The sequence below is a fragment of the Lottia gigantea genome, assembly GCF_000327385.1.
Source record: "Lottia gigantea unplaced genomic scaffold LOTGIsca_26, whole genome shotgun sequence".
Taxonomy (NCBI): Eukaryota; Metazoa; Mollusca; class Gastropoda; family Lottiidae; genus Lottia; species Lottia gigantea.
The window spans coordinates 1413811-1433894 of NW_008708797.1; the positions used below are offsets into that span (position 1 = coordinate 1413811).

A 20084-nucleotide genomic window follows, 5' to 3' on the forward strand; every position below is an offset into this window, starting at 1 on the left:
ACCAGGCATGCTTACTCTTCTAGACACCTGATACCACTTTTCATTCTGAAATACTAACTCACCTATGCTTGATAAGCTTATACTCCATTTGAAAAGTTCACTATCTTCTACTAATGTTTCACCATGTTTTGATTTTTGGATCAAGTGTTTCATTTTGTGGTTCAGATCATTAGTACTTGGTTTATTTATTGACCTATATTTTTCTAAACTAGGAAAAAATGAAGCTTTAAATCATAATGCATGTCAAAGTATTGGTCGTCCATTTTGTAACTCTGAATTTTGTAAATGCAATATGGTAATTTTGCAGCTTTTAATAAAATAGGTCTAGAAAATCCAGACTATGTTCAACTGTTATCACTTTCAGATTTGTTATTTTACAGAATACATCAAAGGATATATATAGTGGGATAATACATAATACAGACTAATTAACAAATAAAATTATTACAATTAATTGATTGGTTAATGTAATAAAGGTCCTGTGAGAATAATAAAATACAACCAATAATGGACTGTATTTTATATTTTATTATCATATATAATATTAATGTTATTTCACTAATCCCACAAGACTTGTTTCATTCACAATAACTCTCAATCCGATCTAAAGTTCATGTTTGATTGCTGTGATTCCAATATCAAATTTATTCTCGGGCCATCTAATCTCAGAATAGAAATGTTTCTGTCATATCACAAATATATAAATTTTCATCTGCATGCCATTTGTCTCAGACTGTCTGTTGGTTCATAGGATTATAAGATTTGATGTTTTTACAATTAAAACAAACACATTGGCCTCCCAGAAATTTCCCCCAAGAAATGACCTCTTCCTCTTCTGTAAACAAATATTTCATGTTTCAATTCATAAAAAAATGATTGGTAAAATCTGATTTTGTAATGATTGTGGATGGCAGTAGTAAAAAATCACATGACAGAAACATTATAATATTTTTATGTCACGCTTCTAACTGACCAAACAGTTTTAATTGTTAGCAATTCCTTAATGAAATATAAAAACCAACCAAATCCTGTCCGATAATGAGCAAACATGTTTTAAGACTTAAAAAGAAAGAAAGATAACCTTTTTCCTGAAATGTCTTTAACATTTATCTACATTTCTTAATCAATAATATTAGCATAGTTTAAACTTTTAAAATAACTGGAAAGAGAACAAATCATTCTAATTTCCAGTAAGTAAATTTTCTCTCAGAGCAAAAAACTAAGAAATAATTTACATGGAAAAAACAATGTTCTTATATTCAGAAAAGTTGGACTATCAATCATGATGTATTTAAGATAGATTATATTGTCAATAGCAGAAGAAAATCACATTTAATACATAATTCCTAAGAAAAACAACTTTTTACAAGATCTCTTAATGCTAGTATTATGAGAATGACTGGTCCTGAATTCAATAAAGCAAATCATTTCGAAGCATTACACAGTGTTAAGTTGTTTTTTTAATGAGTAACTGTAGGGAATAAAAAACATTATATTGAAACTGAAAATGAAAAAGGTTTAAGTCAGTAATCTTCTGACATGCTCTAACATATCTGACACAGTGTTAAAGTTTTATTTATTTTTATGTTGTGTTATATACATGTTTTATTCACAAATACTATGTCTGACTCAGAATGTCAGAATTCAAAAGTAGACTATTTTTTATATCCACATCTGTAACCAACCAATATCAAGTTTCTGTATCTATATCTATATCCACAACCATTTATGCTCTCTAAATCACCTTTGTCTAGGGCTGCAACAATTCACTGTTGAATCGATGAACCACGATTCGTTCCTGCATATCGATGCATTGCGGAAGAAAAAAATAATCGCGATACATCGGCCCAATTCTAATAAATATAATTAACTCCCTTTATTGACCAATAGCACGGAATCCTCGCGTATTTTAGAATTTGTGTCATGTTCAAATGTTAAAAAATTGCTTTTCACGTATTAATTTGTCTTCAGCATTTTTAATTTTTGTTATAAACGATGAAAAGAGAGCATATTAATATGTTCAAACGTAATATGTGTTTGCATAGTCATAAAATAATTCCACGAAGCTGTATTCAATGGTTTGGTATTTTATTTATTTTTTTAAAGAAATTTGTTAGTCCTTGTGTGTAACAAATGATGAAAAGTAAATTTTGTACTTCTAAACGTGCCAAAATAATTTAAACTGTGTTAAAATGTTATTTATTATCAGTTTTCTTTTTCTTTCCCTTTTAATCAAAGAATCGCGATTTATTATTGTATCCTTGAACGAGTATCGCTCAGTGTATCGGATCGCCACTTTAGGAATCGTTGCAGTCCTACCTTTGTCTTTATCAAAATAAGACAATAAATTCTATTAAAACAATATGAAGAATAGTTTCTGAAGGTCCATGTAATTAGTAATATCAAATTAATAAAATATTTTTATCATCAACTTATCATATGAGATATATATTTTTTAATAATCACTGAGTATTAATAACTATTTTTATAAAATCTATTAATTTGTTCTCAATGAAGGCACACTCACCCTGTCATTATCCAAAATTAAAGTTGATTTATCATTGAAAAATATGTAAAGTTTTGATTGTCTGACACAAGTTCAGTTGATATATATATAGATTGTAATGTCTGACAATATTACAGTCAATGTTAAGGTAAAGTTTTGTTTGTCTAACACAAGTTCAGTTAATATATATATAGATTGTAGTGTCTGACAATATTTCAGTCAATGTTAAGGTAAAGTTTTGATTGTCTGACATAAGTTCAGTTGATATATAGGTACAGATTGTATATAAATGAAATGAAATGAATGGAGTTTTACATCCTACTTTTCTGCACCATGTGGGCTAATGAAGACGGGCAATGCCATGCAGGGTGCAATGAGGGAAATTTTGCCAGGACAGCGGCATTAGCCTGCTCTTTTTCGATTTCCAACTGTCGAGGGATCTTTAACGTGCACAGCCTGTAGCACACGGGGCCTCGGTTTATTGTCCCATCCGAACGACTAGACACTTTTTCCATGTCAGCCCCTCGTACCTGCATCACTGACAGGTATTATCTCGACATATACCGGGATTGAACCTTGGACCTTCAGGTTAGCGAGCAAACATCTAACTCCCTGAGCCACCGCGGCTCCCTAGGTATAGATTGTAGAGTCTGACAATATTTCAGTCAATGTTCAGGTTTTGATTGTCTGACACGAGTTCAGTTGATATATAGGTATAGATTGTAATGTCTGACACTAGTTCAGTTGATATATACAGGTATAGATTGTAGTGTCTGACAATATGAAGGTAAAGTTTTGATAATACTTCATAATAAAGTTTTGAATTTGAGACTGAATTTTGTTCCTGGGTAATATTTCAGCTTACTTTTTACATTACCATTTTAATAGACTTGTGATGGAAAGATAATATATCTGTTGACTAAATCAAATGCAACTCTTGTTAATGAACTTTGAGTAGAGAATATTCTGTTTATGAATTATTTTTCCTTTTTTCTTTACGGAGAAAAGCCTTTCATTCATTCCAAACTAATTACAAATGAATCAACTTAAATAGAAATAACACATGCTTTATTTTTGGCAAACAGATTTTCATATGTCCAGCTGAAAACACACAACAAAGTCCTGTCTAAAGACAACATATACTGGGTTTTTCAAATTATATAGTAATCAAGAGTTAAGTGTAAGAATTTCTAGAATAATGTACTGTATATGAAACTAATCATTCTGACATTTGTATATTTCATCAAAATATTCAGTTCAATAGACCATTACTACTGAATAGGTTTGTCAGCCACTCTCACATTGTTATTGTAGTCAAAATAAAACTAGAAGATTCCATTCTCAATGAAATGAACTCATCAACCTGGGACTACCAGTCGATAAAATTCTAATGATTTACTAATCAATATTCAAACAGCTAATCTTGTAGAGTCACCATTTTTCTAAAGGATTCAATGGCTGTTCAATACATACAACTGCATCTTTTGAAATACGACCTAGGTGGCCTTGATGTAAAAGTCATTAAAAATGGACCAGAAGTTAAAATCAATATAGAGTTATATCCTGCTACATGTGTTAAGAGAGAATTCACAGCTGGGTATTAAACACATTATTTCAAATTTTAACTACAATACAGTATTCAGATTGCCTGAACATGCCTCACTGTCCAGACATAGCTGAAAACCATTACAATATCAATCAATACATTGGTACATAATATCACTAGCATCAGAAACATACTTAAACCAACATTAAACCAACTTATAAAATGAAATTTCTCTCAGTCTTAAGAAAGATCAATAAGATTAGTATGAATTAACATGTCATCCATCTTTAGATTGATCCCTTTTACTACACCTTACTATATCTGTTGGCAACATGAGATGAACTCTAACCAATTAGGTATGAGTCAAGTCTTTATATTGTTGAATATTCTGTTAAGTGAATTCGGTCATGTTCAGGGAATTCACTTAGCCTATTCATGTGCCTAAATATGTGTTGGAAGCATGATATGAGCTTAAGTCCATTAGAGAGAAGTCAAGAAGCTGTGCTCTGTAGATGAATTTAGCTTTTGACTTCTAGCTCATTGTATGCGGCCATATGAGCACCACCTCAAAATGAAGAACAAAACGAAAACCAAATTCAGATATAATATTATGTGCATTGACCCAACATAAAATGATATTAGTAATAAATTTTATGACTCAAGGAAGGACTCCAAAAGGACAGTCTTAGACAGACTTGAGTATTTCTAAAAGCACAGTCTTCAGACAGTCAAGTACAATAACAATTGAAACATGGAAAGATCACACTGTACATTATGAGTACTATAATCATTGTCTGAATACAGTCTTGTCTCTAGAAGTGTTTAATTATGAATGAAGTTTACTCAGTTTATGCCATTTCCGTCACATATATGTGTTAAATTGATGTTGTATTGTATCTGATCCAGTAGGCTAGTTTCTTGGCTTCAGAAATAAAAAAATTTCAATTTATGACCAGAAGAATCCCGATGAATAAAATATATTATTCAGTATCAGCTTACAAATTGATAACGCCCCAAAAAGTCTTTAGTCACACCTTTGCTTTACAAACCAAGATGTGATGTGTTAAAATGTCTACCAATTTCACTTGCACCTTACTGCAAATCCTTACTGTCTCTTATTTTTGGTCCAAATCCATATAATCAAACATGCCTGGTAAATGAAATGATTGTATTATCCATGATTCCATAAACCTTATCAAATTAAGTCTTCAGTGTACAAGTCTTTGTCCAGACTAAAAGAATGTGTCTGTCTAATAAAGGAGAATTATCCCTAAATTTCTGAAGAAACCACGTTTTATAATTATCTCGTTGTCAGGGAGTCCAGCCATGTTTAAATTCTGCAGGGTGGTTAAGATTCAGATCACTATGTGTTTATTAAAAGTATCCTTTTGTTCATGTTCAACAATTTAAATCTCAAGTTTGGGTTTTACATTTACACCAGCAAGTAATCTTTGCTTAATTTACTTCAATTGGTTGTATATTTTGCAAATAACCAATGATTTAAATATTTTCACCATTAGCCTTAATTCCAACTTGTAATTGACAACTATGAAAATTAAATACTTCAAAGTATGCCATGTAAATTTTTGTCCAATGCAAAACCTATGTCAATGTCCAGCCTAAAAATGTGCCAGTCCTTAAACTTTCATAGTTTATCAGAAACCTAAGTGCTGATAGAAAAAAACACAATGGCTGACAATGAGTTAAACCAATGTTGACAGTATACAACCTTTTTAAACCTAGGGCTGTGGAAAATCCATTAATATATTAGATTGAAGACAAAGAGCCATGTTCCTATTCAGACTTTTTTTTTATCTTAATGATTTCTTCAAGGTAAATGCTCATCAGTGTATCAGCACTGAGGCTTATTACTTTAATGTCAACAAGGAAGTGAGGATGAAAATTCCTAAGTGGTAACCAATGATGATGATTTTATAGATAAATATTCAAGCAGAAAATGTACTCATAACGGTCTACTTGGAATTTAAAAAATCTTTCTTTATATTTTGTTCACATATTATGACTTTTTCATGATGCAATCACTTCCGTCATGCTTAGAGAAGACAACACACTGGCTATTACATTGGTAGTATTTGTAAATTTAAGGAATCTGATATAAAGTCTTCATCATGTTGCCCTAAATACAACAAACCAGCATAAGTATTCCTCAGTGCTGCCAACTTCATTATCAAGTTATAATAAATCGTAATACAGACATCAGGAAAGGTCATGTTTTTTTTTCTACTGAATTTAATATGTCAAGAGCTAAATCATAAACCAATCAAATTAGTCTGCAAACTATAAGTTAGATAGATCCAAAATATTCATTAAAAACTTATGCAACATTTGCGATATTGATGTTTGAATTAAATAATTTCTTTAACAAAAAGTGTTAGCAATATGACCTTTCTAAATTATTCATCTAACCCCTGTTTAGGATAAATAGATTAACATTTCACACTTGATATTCTCAAAATTGCTGTAAAATTATAAAGAATTTTCATGTATTACTCAAATACAATAATCATTTTCACACTTTCTAATTGTCAAAAAGTAAAATCCATAAAATACAATTATTACATCTGCAGGTTGGTTTAGTTAGTTCAGTTAGAAGTGAGTTGACTTGTCATCTCCTTCAAAATTCAATGAAGATGGAAAAAATTTCAAAAGCCACTCACTAATATCATTTGATCAATTCAGAACTTCCAAACTTAACTATCCCTACTGCCTAATATTGAAACTTCAGTCTTACTAGTCTTTGAAAAACTGAACTTTACTAGGAATAATCTTTGGATTTAATTTGACCGACTGTAACCAATAATCTTGACCCTTTAGAATGTTTATGTTGCTTTAACTTAAAAACAAACTTCTACTGTGAAAAAAATGAAGACAATAAAAAGGTAATGACTGGGCTAGAAATGTGCTGATAACTGTTAAAGGAACAGTGAAGGGTACTCACTCTGCAGGTAGGTCTGCTGCTTCATCTTCCTGTCCTGGAACATCTACATGTATAAAAGCTGCCCTTTGAGTAATAGCTTCCATACAAGGGTTCTCTAAAAAGTGTATCCACATTGAATCTGTAAATGAAAAGAATTATAATTAGTTTTATCTTTTTTTATACACATTAATTTCACCTGCAGAGTGTGCTTGTACTTTCAGCAGTAACTGCTTGTACTTTCAGCAGTAACTGCTTGTACTTTCAGCAGTAACTGCTTGTACTTTCAGCAGTAACTGCTTGTACTTTCAGCAGTAACTGCTAGTACTTTCAGCAATAACTGCTTGTACCTTGTTTTTTTACCTTGTAAATGTTTTTTTGCTTTAGTGAATGCAGGGAAGAGTGTGTCCTCTACATTAAGAATGACCCACGATAAATCTCTCTCAGTGTAAATAAATTGTTAAGTTATAAAATAATTTTTCTTTTCTTTTTTAACATCTTTATCACATTCAATATTTGCTGCATTGGTTTGTTTCTCACATTAGTATGATCATTGGTATGATTGTCACAATGGCATATTGATTGCAATGATATATTTATAACAGGTTTATAGTAGGTTTTAACATCGATAACTTTGCAACTTAGGTGATTTTGCTATTTTTTTGTATACTTATTACATGGTTTCAATATTCATAAAGTGAAATTCAATATGTAAGTATCAAGTCAGATTTTTATATCACCAGTCAGTATTGATTTTTAAGGAAGAAATGTAACCATCAATATCTATAAAATAAAATGACCCTGAAACCTATCATTTTATACTAATTTTATATAATAATACAGTATTTAGATCATTCTACATAAACTATATCATGTCTATCTATTATCTATGTAATTACTATTTTTTTTTGTGAGCACACAATTATTGTTGATTAATATGTTTCTCAGTTCTAATCCACAAAATGTGATGATCAGACATTGCAGCTGTCAGTCTCTTTTTTCTTGCACATCATCATCAAGTTTTTCTCTTTCTCAAATAATATTAGATTGAAAAAAGATTATTCATGATTGACATTCACCCATAGTCTTCAAAGAATATTCATAGCTTACTAAAATAATTTCAATAACCCATGGCAATTGCTAAACTGAAAAATCCATGTCCTATTTGACTTTTAAAACTGCTTGAAAATGGATGGCAGGTTATCCAGACCTGATCTCTCAAGATCAAAGGTTGTCATGTATATATTCTGAGATATAGCAATTGTCTATATTTAATTGCATACAAACCAAAAGTTTTATTCTGAAAAGTGTTTTGGTTAGCTACTAACTAAGACAAGTTATTTTAACAGTAAAAAAGAAACACTTACGATTGCATCCTAAATCATGAACTGTAAGAATGACCACGTTCCTGTGTTTTAAATCTCCCTGAAAAATACAAATAACATTTCAAATTAAAGATAATGGCATTAACACAATATAAAAACACATTATAAAATATGTTTGTGATAGTCATGAGTAAAACATGATTTCCATTATTGAATCTTCTCACTATCAGTTGATATCTCTCATAACAATATTCTTTCTGATTTCAGTTAATCAACATCAATAGTGTTTATATACAATAAGATATATTATATATTGTATAGATACATCTTTTACAAGTTACAGTATGAGCTTCATACTTATACAATTCTGACATCAGTGTTTTACAGGAATGTGAACAATACCAGCACCTTTTTGGAGTTTTTTTCCTTCTTGTGCCATTTTTTTACAGATGCGTTAGATGTTGAATTTCACAGAATACATGGTATAGTTCAAAATCAATTATTTGTATGTGTCTTAATTTATAAAGATATGTACAGACAATATTTATGATGCTATGATATACAATGGAATTTTTATAAATGTGTGTATGTATGTGAATGAATACATATATATTTGATGTAATTGAAACTATATGTAAGTATATATTAAACATTAAAGCATTTGATAGTTTGAACATAAGACGTATCATGATTAGTCAAACTGGAAAGATAAATCCTGACAACTACATTATAAAAATTACTTTTAAAACTGACTTGAAAGTGAGAAGATCAGTTATTCATCAATTCAATTAGATCTTATGATTTTCACATTAAGTCAAAGATATAACATCATCTAAATAATTAGTTCTCTCTGTAAGAAGTTAATATGAATTTAAGTTGCCATAAATTACTTCATCTTTATCATAAAAACATGATTTTAGTGACAGTAGGCCTACATGCAGCCCTGTCGTTAGGGTGGAATTTCTGGGGGCTGGTCCCCAGCAAGTAATAATTAAGCTCCTGCAAAACCTTCAGTTCAGCAGAGATTAATTCATTTACAGTGTCTTTGTACAAAATCAAAAAGATAAAGATTTTAATATGTTTTCGCAACTCAACATTGCCAGAAATCAGTTCTTTGGGCCTTAAATTCTACAGAATCTAAGCCCCAGCACCAAATCATTCCTGGCGACAGGGCTGAGTACAAGTATATACAATGTAAAGGATTTTAAAAAAAATGGGGTCTGAAGACATTGATTGTATCATATTTACAATAGTCAGTCAAAGTAATGTTTTTAAATCATATCTTTTTGTTGAAATAAAGTCATTGCTTCTGTCAAAAGAAGACAGCAAACTTATACCATTCAGAGGTCAGTCTACCTTGCAACAGACAGAATCTAAAGGTGAATTATCAGTGACTGTTTCAAAAGAAAACATTCAAGAGAATCTTACCAATTGATTAAGATTAACTTACTGAACTGAGGAATGAAAATTTGAAATTTCTGCCAGTTGCCAATAGTTGCTTATGTTGTACTCTCTTGAAGAAACTTGATCTAGTTCAGTGTGAATCATCTAGTAGATCATAGTAGCCATCAGTCAGTTAATTTGTCAATAAATGCTAAAAATCCATGATGACTTCCATGGAGACTCTGTTTAGATTCAATAGCAACCTATCTAATACTTGTGGACTGTGACTGCAAACCAAATTTATGCAATGTTACTTTATCTATCTCATTCTGAATATCATCATATTATTATCATTATTAAGAAGTTCATAAAGTTCACATTCTAGCCTACAAACTGGCCGACTTCCATTAAAATCTATATTTAAAGGTAAACAACAAGACACCTACACATAGTATAAAATTATAATTAGCAAGTTTTCTAAAAGTTTGGAATTTGATACTAATGAGTAAATGAAGGCATTTTTTCTATGACCTTCATGTAAAAAAGAAAACAATTATCTCACAATGGGTAGAGTAGTTGAAAACTTATATTACTGCCAATATTTTTAAACATAAACCTTCTTGTGAATGAAGAATGCCAAGAAATATGGGCCATACTTATTTATTACAAATTATAAACTCAATGAGAAAACAAGGGCATAGCACAGAACTTGTAAATTTCAATTGTTTTCACAATGACCACATTTTGAATGAGTGTGAAATAAAGTCGAAACGTCTTCCACTCTTCCACTCTACATGATGTATGCCTATTGGTCATCCTATTTTTCAAGACAAAACTAAAATGAAACCGAAGAAAAATATCTTTAACTTTAACTTCCAGCATTCACTCTCCTGTTAATATGTTCAGGAGATTTATACCCTATCCTACGGAGCCCCTAAGGCGCAATTGTAAACATATTTATTTATTATTTCGTTTAAACGAAATAAAAAGATGGGTTAATTATTTCGTTTAAATGAAATAGACAAAAAAATTAATTTGTTTAAACGAAATAATAATTTGTTTAAATGAAATAATAATAAAAAGTGTTGAAAATTGCCACTCTACATGACGTAGGCCTATTGGTCATCCTATTTTTCAAGACAAAACTAAAATGAAACTGAAGAAAAAAAAAGCATTCAACCTCCTGTTAATATGTTCAGAAGATTTATACCCTATCCAGTACCTCCAAGCTAATAATTCTTTTTGGAGATAAAAATGGCTCTTCAATTTGGAAGGTAATTTATAATCAGACAACTTTTCATCAGTTAATATTGTAACTGTCTGCTACACTGGAATATAGTATTTATCAATAGTGTTGACAAATCATTATGGACCACATTTCTTCACTATAAGGTATTATTATATCATGCAATTATAGAAATAGAAATATTAAAACCGAACCTAAAATAACATGTTATTACTCAGAGTTTCACAATATGCAATCTTCACTGACCTATTTCAGCCTGGTGCAATTATATATAGATTTATTATATTATTTACATTAGTTACAACACTTATAACAGCTTATAACCCTATTGTATTGTATATATTAATGTAATAAAACTAACCAATGTATGTGCTAACTTGCCCAATAACCTTGAGGTCTACATTGGATTTCAGCACTGGTCAAGATAGCACCAAAATTTATTTCAAATTACATTCCTCCTGCCATTGATGCAGGTAAGAGGGTCAGATATCATATAACATTTCAGACTTTAGATGGGGCAATAAATTTGGCCTCATGTGCACATCAAAGATCTTTCAAGAGTAGGCAAAATGCCAAATCTCTATTTACAAACTGTTTTAGGACCATTCATTGACCAATCAGTAGCTGCAAAGTAGGACAAGAAACATATTTTTGACAATTTAATAACAGTTTAGAGAGATTGACCAGAGGACATTATGATGTGTTTACAATGTGTAACCAAACCTTCTATTTACTACCCTGATCTCATAGTTTAATAATGCATCTTAGATGTCTATGAATGGACCTCCACAAGCATTGAATGTTTCCCTGGGCAGGATTTAATTAGGAGGAATAAATGTCTAAAATGTCTGACACAGAATTTGCATAAACTTATATTCAGCCAAGTAAAACAATCACAAATGATGGATGCAGCTCAATTTTCATAGATAATCTAACTAATTGATTCCTCTAATAGACTAGCTGTAGGCCTGTGTAGGTGTATTTACAATACAATAAATCTTCTCTTACTAAAATATTACATTTCCTTTATTAATGTTAATGCTCTGGATCAATTCCATTTTCTGTAGATTTTAGCTCAGGAATACCAAATACAAAATTTGCTGAATGATGACAGTAACATATAATCTATAAGGTCCATAGCTTAGTAGGATATTGATTGAGATTTTTGTGGGGAGTTCATTTCCACAATGATGGTACAAATGCCCAACAAAGTATGGAGAAACAAGCACAAGCAATGATGCTCTAAATCTCCTCTAATTTTCTTAATATTGAGTAATTGGAAATATATTTTGAGCATAGTTCTTCCAAATTTGGTTAGATCCATTAATTCCTAACCATGATAAACCTGGAAACATTGAGGGTCCATGACAAAAATAAACTTGACCTATAAGTTATCTTATAAACTGATCAAATTCTAATGGATTGCTCAATAAAATGGTATGTTCAGATGAAAGACTCACTGGGCTATATTGAGATTTCTTATTGATGAGCTCGAACATTGAATTGAAACCAATCTATTTCTATATTTGGTAAAGAAAAATTGACAAAGATAGAGCAGACGCTATAAATAATTCACAGTATTGTATCTGTGGCATCTTTTGGCGGCAATCTTAATTTCACAAGTTGTTATTTTTTAACATGAATTGAATGATAAAGTTTTTGTCAAATTTGGACACATTAACACAAAATATTATGCCCAAGTGACCACTCAGGGTTGAAATTTCTAAACCACTGTCCTATACTGCCCAGGAAACAACTTACATATTTTTATTAGTTGAGGAATGACAATTGAAAAGATTTACAAGATTGGAGCCAACTGTAACACTGTAGACTAATTTTAACTGTTAAACTCTACTTTGAGCAATGAAAGGAAAAACCAAATAAATAATTCATCAAATGTAAAAACAAAAGTTAAAGCAGACACCTAGTTTGTCTAATAAAGGAAATAAAATCAATTGCTATACCCAATTAACTACTGGAAACATTTATCTATCATTCAATTCTATCAATAATAGATGTAGAACTGTTACAAAGAATCAATCTGGCTCAGATTGGACATAATTTTAAACCATACATGTACTATAAAGTTAGTAGTGCACTGTAATATAATATAGTCAGACCACAAATAACATCACAACAGACTCTTAGAAATTTTTCTTGTCTTGAAGAGGGTTCAAATCTACAGACTAAGTCTTGTCTATTCTTTCCTTGAAGAGGATTCAATCTGTCTTCTGTGGTCTTGTCTATTGTTTCCTTGAAGAGGATTCAATCTGGTATTGCCATTGAAGGAGATTCAAATTAATGTGGTCTTTACTTAGTGGACAGTGTATATTTCAAGCCTTTTAAGCAAAAGTATATCAACGGGTCTCTTGTTTTAAATAAGAACCTGAATTCTTATTGATCATGATGATTAGAACAGGATAGCAAAACTTGAGAAAAACAGGTTATAACACAACTTGTCAAGGTTACAACAAACTATAGGTAAGATGAGGTGAATAACTTGGAAAAATTTCAAATTTGAAAGATAACATTTTGACTATAATTATAAAAGATAAAAATATTGAAGGTTAAAATGATATATCACATTTCATTAGAAAAACTCCTGCAAATTGATAGCAGAAAATAACGAATATGATTTTTGAAAAATACTTTAATTAATTTTACATGAAATACAGGAAAAAGGTCAAACATGAATGATTACTTGTCATATGTAGGAGTTTTATCAAATTTGTTTCCAATATGTCTTACAACTGCAGTATTCCATTATGTTCCAGTGAAAAACAGTAAAGGAATGAATAGAGGTCTTTGAGGAAGGCAGATTGTATAGAGAAGAGTCATCCTATGAGCAATGAAGTCATACTGAGAGAAGTTTATCCAAACTCACAGCATAGAACAGAGTCAACCAGTAAGCACTTTAGCCATATTTCTAGCACAGAAGCCATTTGTGTCAGTTTCCATATGGCACATTTGAAATGAAATGAAATGAATGGAGTTTTACTGCACCATGTGGGCGAATGAAGACGGACAACACCATGCAGGGTGCAAATTTTGCCAGGACATTGCCATTAGCCTGCTCTTTTTTGATTTCCAACTGTCGAAGGATCTTTAACATGCACAGTCTGTAGCACACAGGGCCTCAAAGCACACATTCGAAAAGACCATCTAATCATGTTTGACTCCTTTTGTGGTTAGAACAAGTTACTGTCCTAACAATACATTCTGATGTTCTAAATCAAAGCAGTTCATAAATGACAACAATTGTGCAAACAAATGAAGAAATGTAAGATTGATATTTGATAAATGGTAGTAAGAATCAGTGAGAGAATGTCAAGACAAAAAGATAGTGTAGTAGATGGTCATTATATTGATCAGTTGTTACAACTAGTGACTAGAAGAGCAATTGTCAACAGTAATTAACTATCTTAACCACTAACATATTACTTGTTGTATCCATCAGCTTCAAGATCTTGAGTACAGAAGATTCACTGTAGGAACAAACCAAGCACAATCCACACAGCAAACTGAAACCTGAAACCCAAATATCATACTGGCAAAACATTGATAGCAGCTGATGAACTTTTCACATGAGGATGTATATCAATCATAATTTAGTAAGTATTTCAAAATAAAAAGTGGCATCAGGTTTCTAGAAGAGTAAGCATACCCTGTCTATTTGAGCGATACTACAATAATAATTGTTATTAAGAAAGAGCATACTCAGTCTTTTGGATCATCTGATGCAGCTCCACAATTAAGTTTATCCATTCATTGTTCAAGACACAGAATATCAGTAATTTACAAGGACTGTAGTGGACTGTGATTTTGCAGTTGAGCCGTCTGCGCGAGTTAACATTTGAAGAAAAACCTCTTCCTCAAGTAGAGTAAAGTGTATTGTATATGTAAAACAATTGATCTACTTTCATACTGCAGACAATAAAATAACAATACAAAGTAATATAACATAACTATTATCATGTATGCTTCACATCAAAACACATACTGGTATGTAAAAAATCTAAATCTAGCATTTTACTGGCTAACATCAAATTGATTTGTGCCTTGTGTACATTTTACAGTCGTTTATACCCATTCAATTATAGACCAACTGCACATTATAAGTTTCACAATATTTTTGTCAACGAAAGAGAGTTAGAAATATATGTGGAAACCTTCAAAGTATCAATCTGATTCCCCCTACTAAAAAATGCAATAGGAAGCCTACAGATAACAATCTTTGATATACAAAGACATTCAAATGCTACTTTCCAGACTACATTTCTGCCATTGCATTTTACAACTGACTGAAAAACAGATTAAGTTTTTACCAAATGAATCTTGACACTTAGCTTTATTCAGTGGTAATTGAATTTGTTTCAACACCATGCGAATAGCATATGAATACATGTTTGTAGCAATAGCCTACTTATTAAATGATAATGCTGTCACATTTAGCTTCTTAACAGGAGATAAAACTGATCTCTTTGAATGATAACCACATGATTATGGTGATAAATATAACTTCATGTAACATTCATATCATACACATTAAAAATAATCAGGCAAAAAATAAAATGAAATTGAAGTATATCATGAGAACTTAGAAGATTTCACCTCTATCATGTAACATATTAACAGATGAGTGATTTTTTCTCTATAATCATTCATCACTATTAAATGTCTTTTACTGTTTCCTGAGTATAATAATTAAATCAGTCAGTTTCCACCAAAAATCAGTTTCCACTGATCATATAAACCTATTAATTCTGTTAAAGTACCAAGTTCAAGCAATCATGTGAAATACTGAATATAAAAACTATCAGAACCGAAACACTTCAATACCAAATATTATCTGATGGTTTGAGAGAGATCATGGCATAAATTGATTTTAGATTCCAATCACAGTTCTGTAGTAAAATCCTTGCTTTGTTAATGCCCAAATGAATCCCTAAGGGTAAAACATTTCCATTCCAAAAACATCAATTTTGAAGTAAATCTCTATAGTATTAGTCAATTTCAGAATTATGCCTTCCAAGCCTGTTTCGCTAATTGACTTTGAATACTGTTATTTTCCTCCATAAATTTGGTCAAGGATATGATCAACAGCATTTTACTTCATATATTATATATTAACCTTGTAAAATATGGATATTTTTTTTCAAACCAATTTTACAATTTCAATAACCTTACAAGCACCATGAGACCATCTTAAAACTACTTCAGTATTGTCATAATTCACAGTAAAAATGGCAACTTCTATACAATTTTATATAAAACTTCTGCCTTAATGATGTTGTATATTGCTAAGATTTTTTGTAAGAACTGAATTATCAAAATGAGGACATAGTTGATCCAGTATCTTCACAAATGTCTGAGGTTATTTTTATTTATTTCAAGAAAACAATTATCTTCCTTTCATTTGCCTTAAAAATAGAAAAGTCAAATGGGAATACTGGTCTATTCAAATAAATAATTGATACTTGCTGTGGAATTTGTCATTGTCTCTAGCTTGCCAACCCTTGAGTGCAATTTCTTGTCCTATACAGGTCTAATCTAAGAATAATAGACCTATCATGTATAAGGAAAGTTAGGATTATTTCTTTTATAATCTTCCAGAAAATTAACTTAATGATCAATAGCCATATTTTTTCTCATTTGTTAGCAGTAACCCGATACAAATAACCTTGTAGAAACCTCTTTCAAAAGAAGTAAAATATTCAACCAAGGTATCAATGCAAAAGAACTGTGATCTGGGATCATTCTCACTAAACTTAAATAACCATTATCAATACCATTGTCAAGACATAAACAGTCAGAAGTTTAGAGTGCAAGTCCTTTAGTCTGGTAACATATCATTAACCATAATTTATCATATAAGAAACAATGAGAAACAGGAGAGCAATATATCAGTCTGATGGTTGATTGTAATTAAGCAATGAATATTGGATGTGAAATTTCACCTTTTTTACACACTGTATATATTTGTTTCTCAAATGTTTTGTTAGCCTGAGTGTACATAGAAAGAATCCAGGTGTGTTGTCAATATTATATTAAAACATGTATTAAGTATTATTGCACCTCCTGAATGAAACTAGACACAGATTTATCAAAATTTTCTGTTTTGCTTTCCCACCTGGGATGACTGATAATAAAGAAGAGAAAGATTCTGCAAGATTTATCAATAATGTATAAATTTACATTGAAGAAATATTCTTTCAGATATAAATCAATATAAATAATACAGTCATCCATTATTATAAAAACAATTGATGTATTTTTTCTTTTCTTATTCTATTGATTTGTATTTTAAAGACCTTCAAAATGTAAAGACTGTGTTTAATGCCCTTCACAATAGATAACGTAAAATCCCTTATAATATATAATACATTAAGACGTGCTGATAGGCAGCTTTTTAAGTTTACTATGTAGTCACTTGAACAGTGTGACATTACTATTAACAGGTAAGTTAACAAGTGGTTGCCTAGCAAGATATGCCCACTTTCTTGATACATTTTCAGTATATCAAGGGCAATAACTTCAATTTCTGTTTAATTGTCCACTTTGAACTTGTCCAAGATCACATCAATGTAAATGATTGCACCAAATTTCATTAAAATCAGATAAAAACTGTAGTCTCTATTGCGTTCACAAGCCAATTGTGAACAGAAAGGGGAGACAACAATATACGACCACATTATAATGCAGGCGTTAAAAACACTTCACATATTGAATCTAAAGTGGTTTTCATAATGAACATTTATAGATCCTGCACCATTAAAACTTTTTTTAACACCTGAAGGTATACCGGTAGAACCAGACAACTTATAAATACATTAGGCTTTTCAGACTACAGTAAAAAAAAATTCAGACACATCAATACCAAAACCAAAAGAAGACCAAAATATAATCCAAAGTAAGCATGCAAGCATAATACAGAAACTATTTGTGGTCAAAGTTCCTATTGTTGCTAGGATTTAATTGTTGTGTCCAGACTTGGTTTGTGGAAACTCACAGAAATCACAATTGTTATATGAAAACCAAAATCATACTTATAACAAGCATAGTTATGCCACTTCCTTTGTACATGCTTTGCTATGATAGCCACACATACAACCTTACTGGACTTGATAAGGTTTTTGACCTTTGAAATGTTATTGCCCATCAGCAAAATCATCAGTCCCAACTGATTCTAAAGTAAAAAATCTCAAGTAACTGCACTGATGATGTGAGTAGGTGTTCAATGCCATCATGTTCAGACATGTAGGGTTTTATCATGAGAGATAAATCTTCTTGTATCACAACATTTGTCTGTAAATTTTGATTAAATTCATTGAAGTCCAGTCAGCTAGAGTTCAATTCTACCCGAGGTAGTAACACATAAATAGTTTCATTTTCCTCTTAAAATAGATCAATGAAATTGTGAAATTCAACTGAAATTGATTTTGTAGAGGAAAATAAAGCTGAATTCCGATATATTGTAATCACTTCATATGATTGCGCAATTTTAATATTTGTAAGAATGGTTGATGAAAAGTTTCTCCTGCTTGTGAAATATTTAAAAGATATAATTTTTCTATTATAATGGTTTCCAAGACTGCCGGAGGCTGGGCCAAGTTTGGATTTTTCATAGGGGAATTAATCTTTTTTAATTTGTGGTTTGATTTACAGAAATGATATAAAATCAGAATGCCAACCATTATACAGAGAGTACTACCGGATGAGAAACCTAAAATTGTAGTGATGTACTGATGCGTCTGTTCACATAAGAAAGAGAGTTTGTTCCATTCCCAGCAAAACATTTGAGACACATTTTTTCAAGTTCAGTTTTAACTCACTCATTCCTCCTGACATTTCAATTGCTTAAAAATCATTCTAGTCTGATCTTTCCAGACAATCTAATGTTTAGGAGCTCATAAAACATTTTTTACTGATATAAATGTCAATGGTCTCATTTACCTACCGACTATAGACAGATTGAGTTATCAAAATCAAATACAAAGGGCACCAGGTGTTTTGAAAAGCATAAATAATTCTACCTAACTTGCAAAACCTACTAGATAGATTTACACTGGCTTTCTCCCTCATTTAAGTTATTTTTCATCATAATTAATTTAATTTACATCATCAAAAGACATATTGCCTTGAATAATTACAAGCCATGCTATTCAAAATCATAGTCAAATGCAAAAGAAAGTCTGGTGTACTGAAGAGTTAGGATGTGTTCTAAATAACTGGCAAACCTCACATCAGATTAACATCAACTTAATGACTTTACCTTTCAAACTTCAAAAGACACATTGCCTTGAATAATTACAAGTGATACATTTCAGTCTATAAAACATGTAATGTCAATATAAAAAATGTCTAGCATTAATAAGATCAGGAAGACAGCAATTTCCTATTTTAGATGTAGTTTTACATGTAATAAATAACACAAACATTTACAACTTATTGACTGTAATATATAACTAAAATGTTGAACATTCATTGCTCCTGTGAGTTTATGAAACCTCTATTTATTTTAACAACAACTGAATTAAGAAAGCTAATTCTTGCATGGAAAGGCCGTGCTTTACATCTAGAGAAAAGAGATAAGCATTCAAAATGAGAAAATCTTGCATGAAAAGTGAAACCTGGTGAATCTGAAAGTCAAAAGTAAAACCCATGAAATGTAGGAATTAAAGGTGATCCTCAATAATGTGACAATGAAGAGTAAAACCAAGAGAAATTTTCAAGCATCCAGACAATGGAGATATATTGTCAGTACAAGATATGTTGACATTCATAAATAACAACACTTAATTAACATTATATAGTCTAGACAATAGTTCTAGGTGTCAATTTTTGATATTTCAAATAATTTGACAACATTAAAACCTTAATAGTGTATATTTATCTGGGTTGGCCTTGAAAAAATGGAGTCACATACAAGTGCAAATATGTTAACTTCTAGTTATTTCTTTTCCATGCTTTACAAGGATAACAACTTTATTAATGATCCTTTCCACCAACTGTGCTACATTTCTCACATTTCTTTGGGGCATATACATTATGTGAACTAATAGTTAAGTTTTCCTGACTATTGCTGTCAGACATCTACCACAGTATATGTAATACAGGCCAATGAAGACTGCTAGTTACAGACT

General features: G+C 30.9%; 1 pseudogene across 1 annotated transcript in view; it reads right to left on the reverse strand.

The window, feature by feature from the left end:
* Positions 1-20084, reverse strand: part of LOTGIDRAFT_150144 — a pseudogene marked incomplete at its 3' end in the record, with an annotated part of 50766 nt that overhangs the window by 15069 nt on the left and 15613 nt on the right. Inside the window, exons 3-4 of the mRNA in view lie at positions 8355-8412; positions 7012-7129 (exon numbers count right to left, since the gene is read on the reverse strand). Coding sequence covers positions 7012-7129; positions 8355-8412 — 176 coding nt within the window. The remainder of the gene's footprint in view (positions 1-7011; positions 7130-8354; positions 8413-20084) is intronic.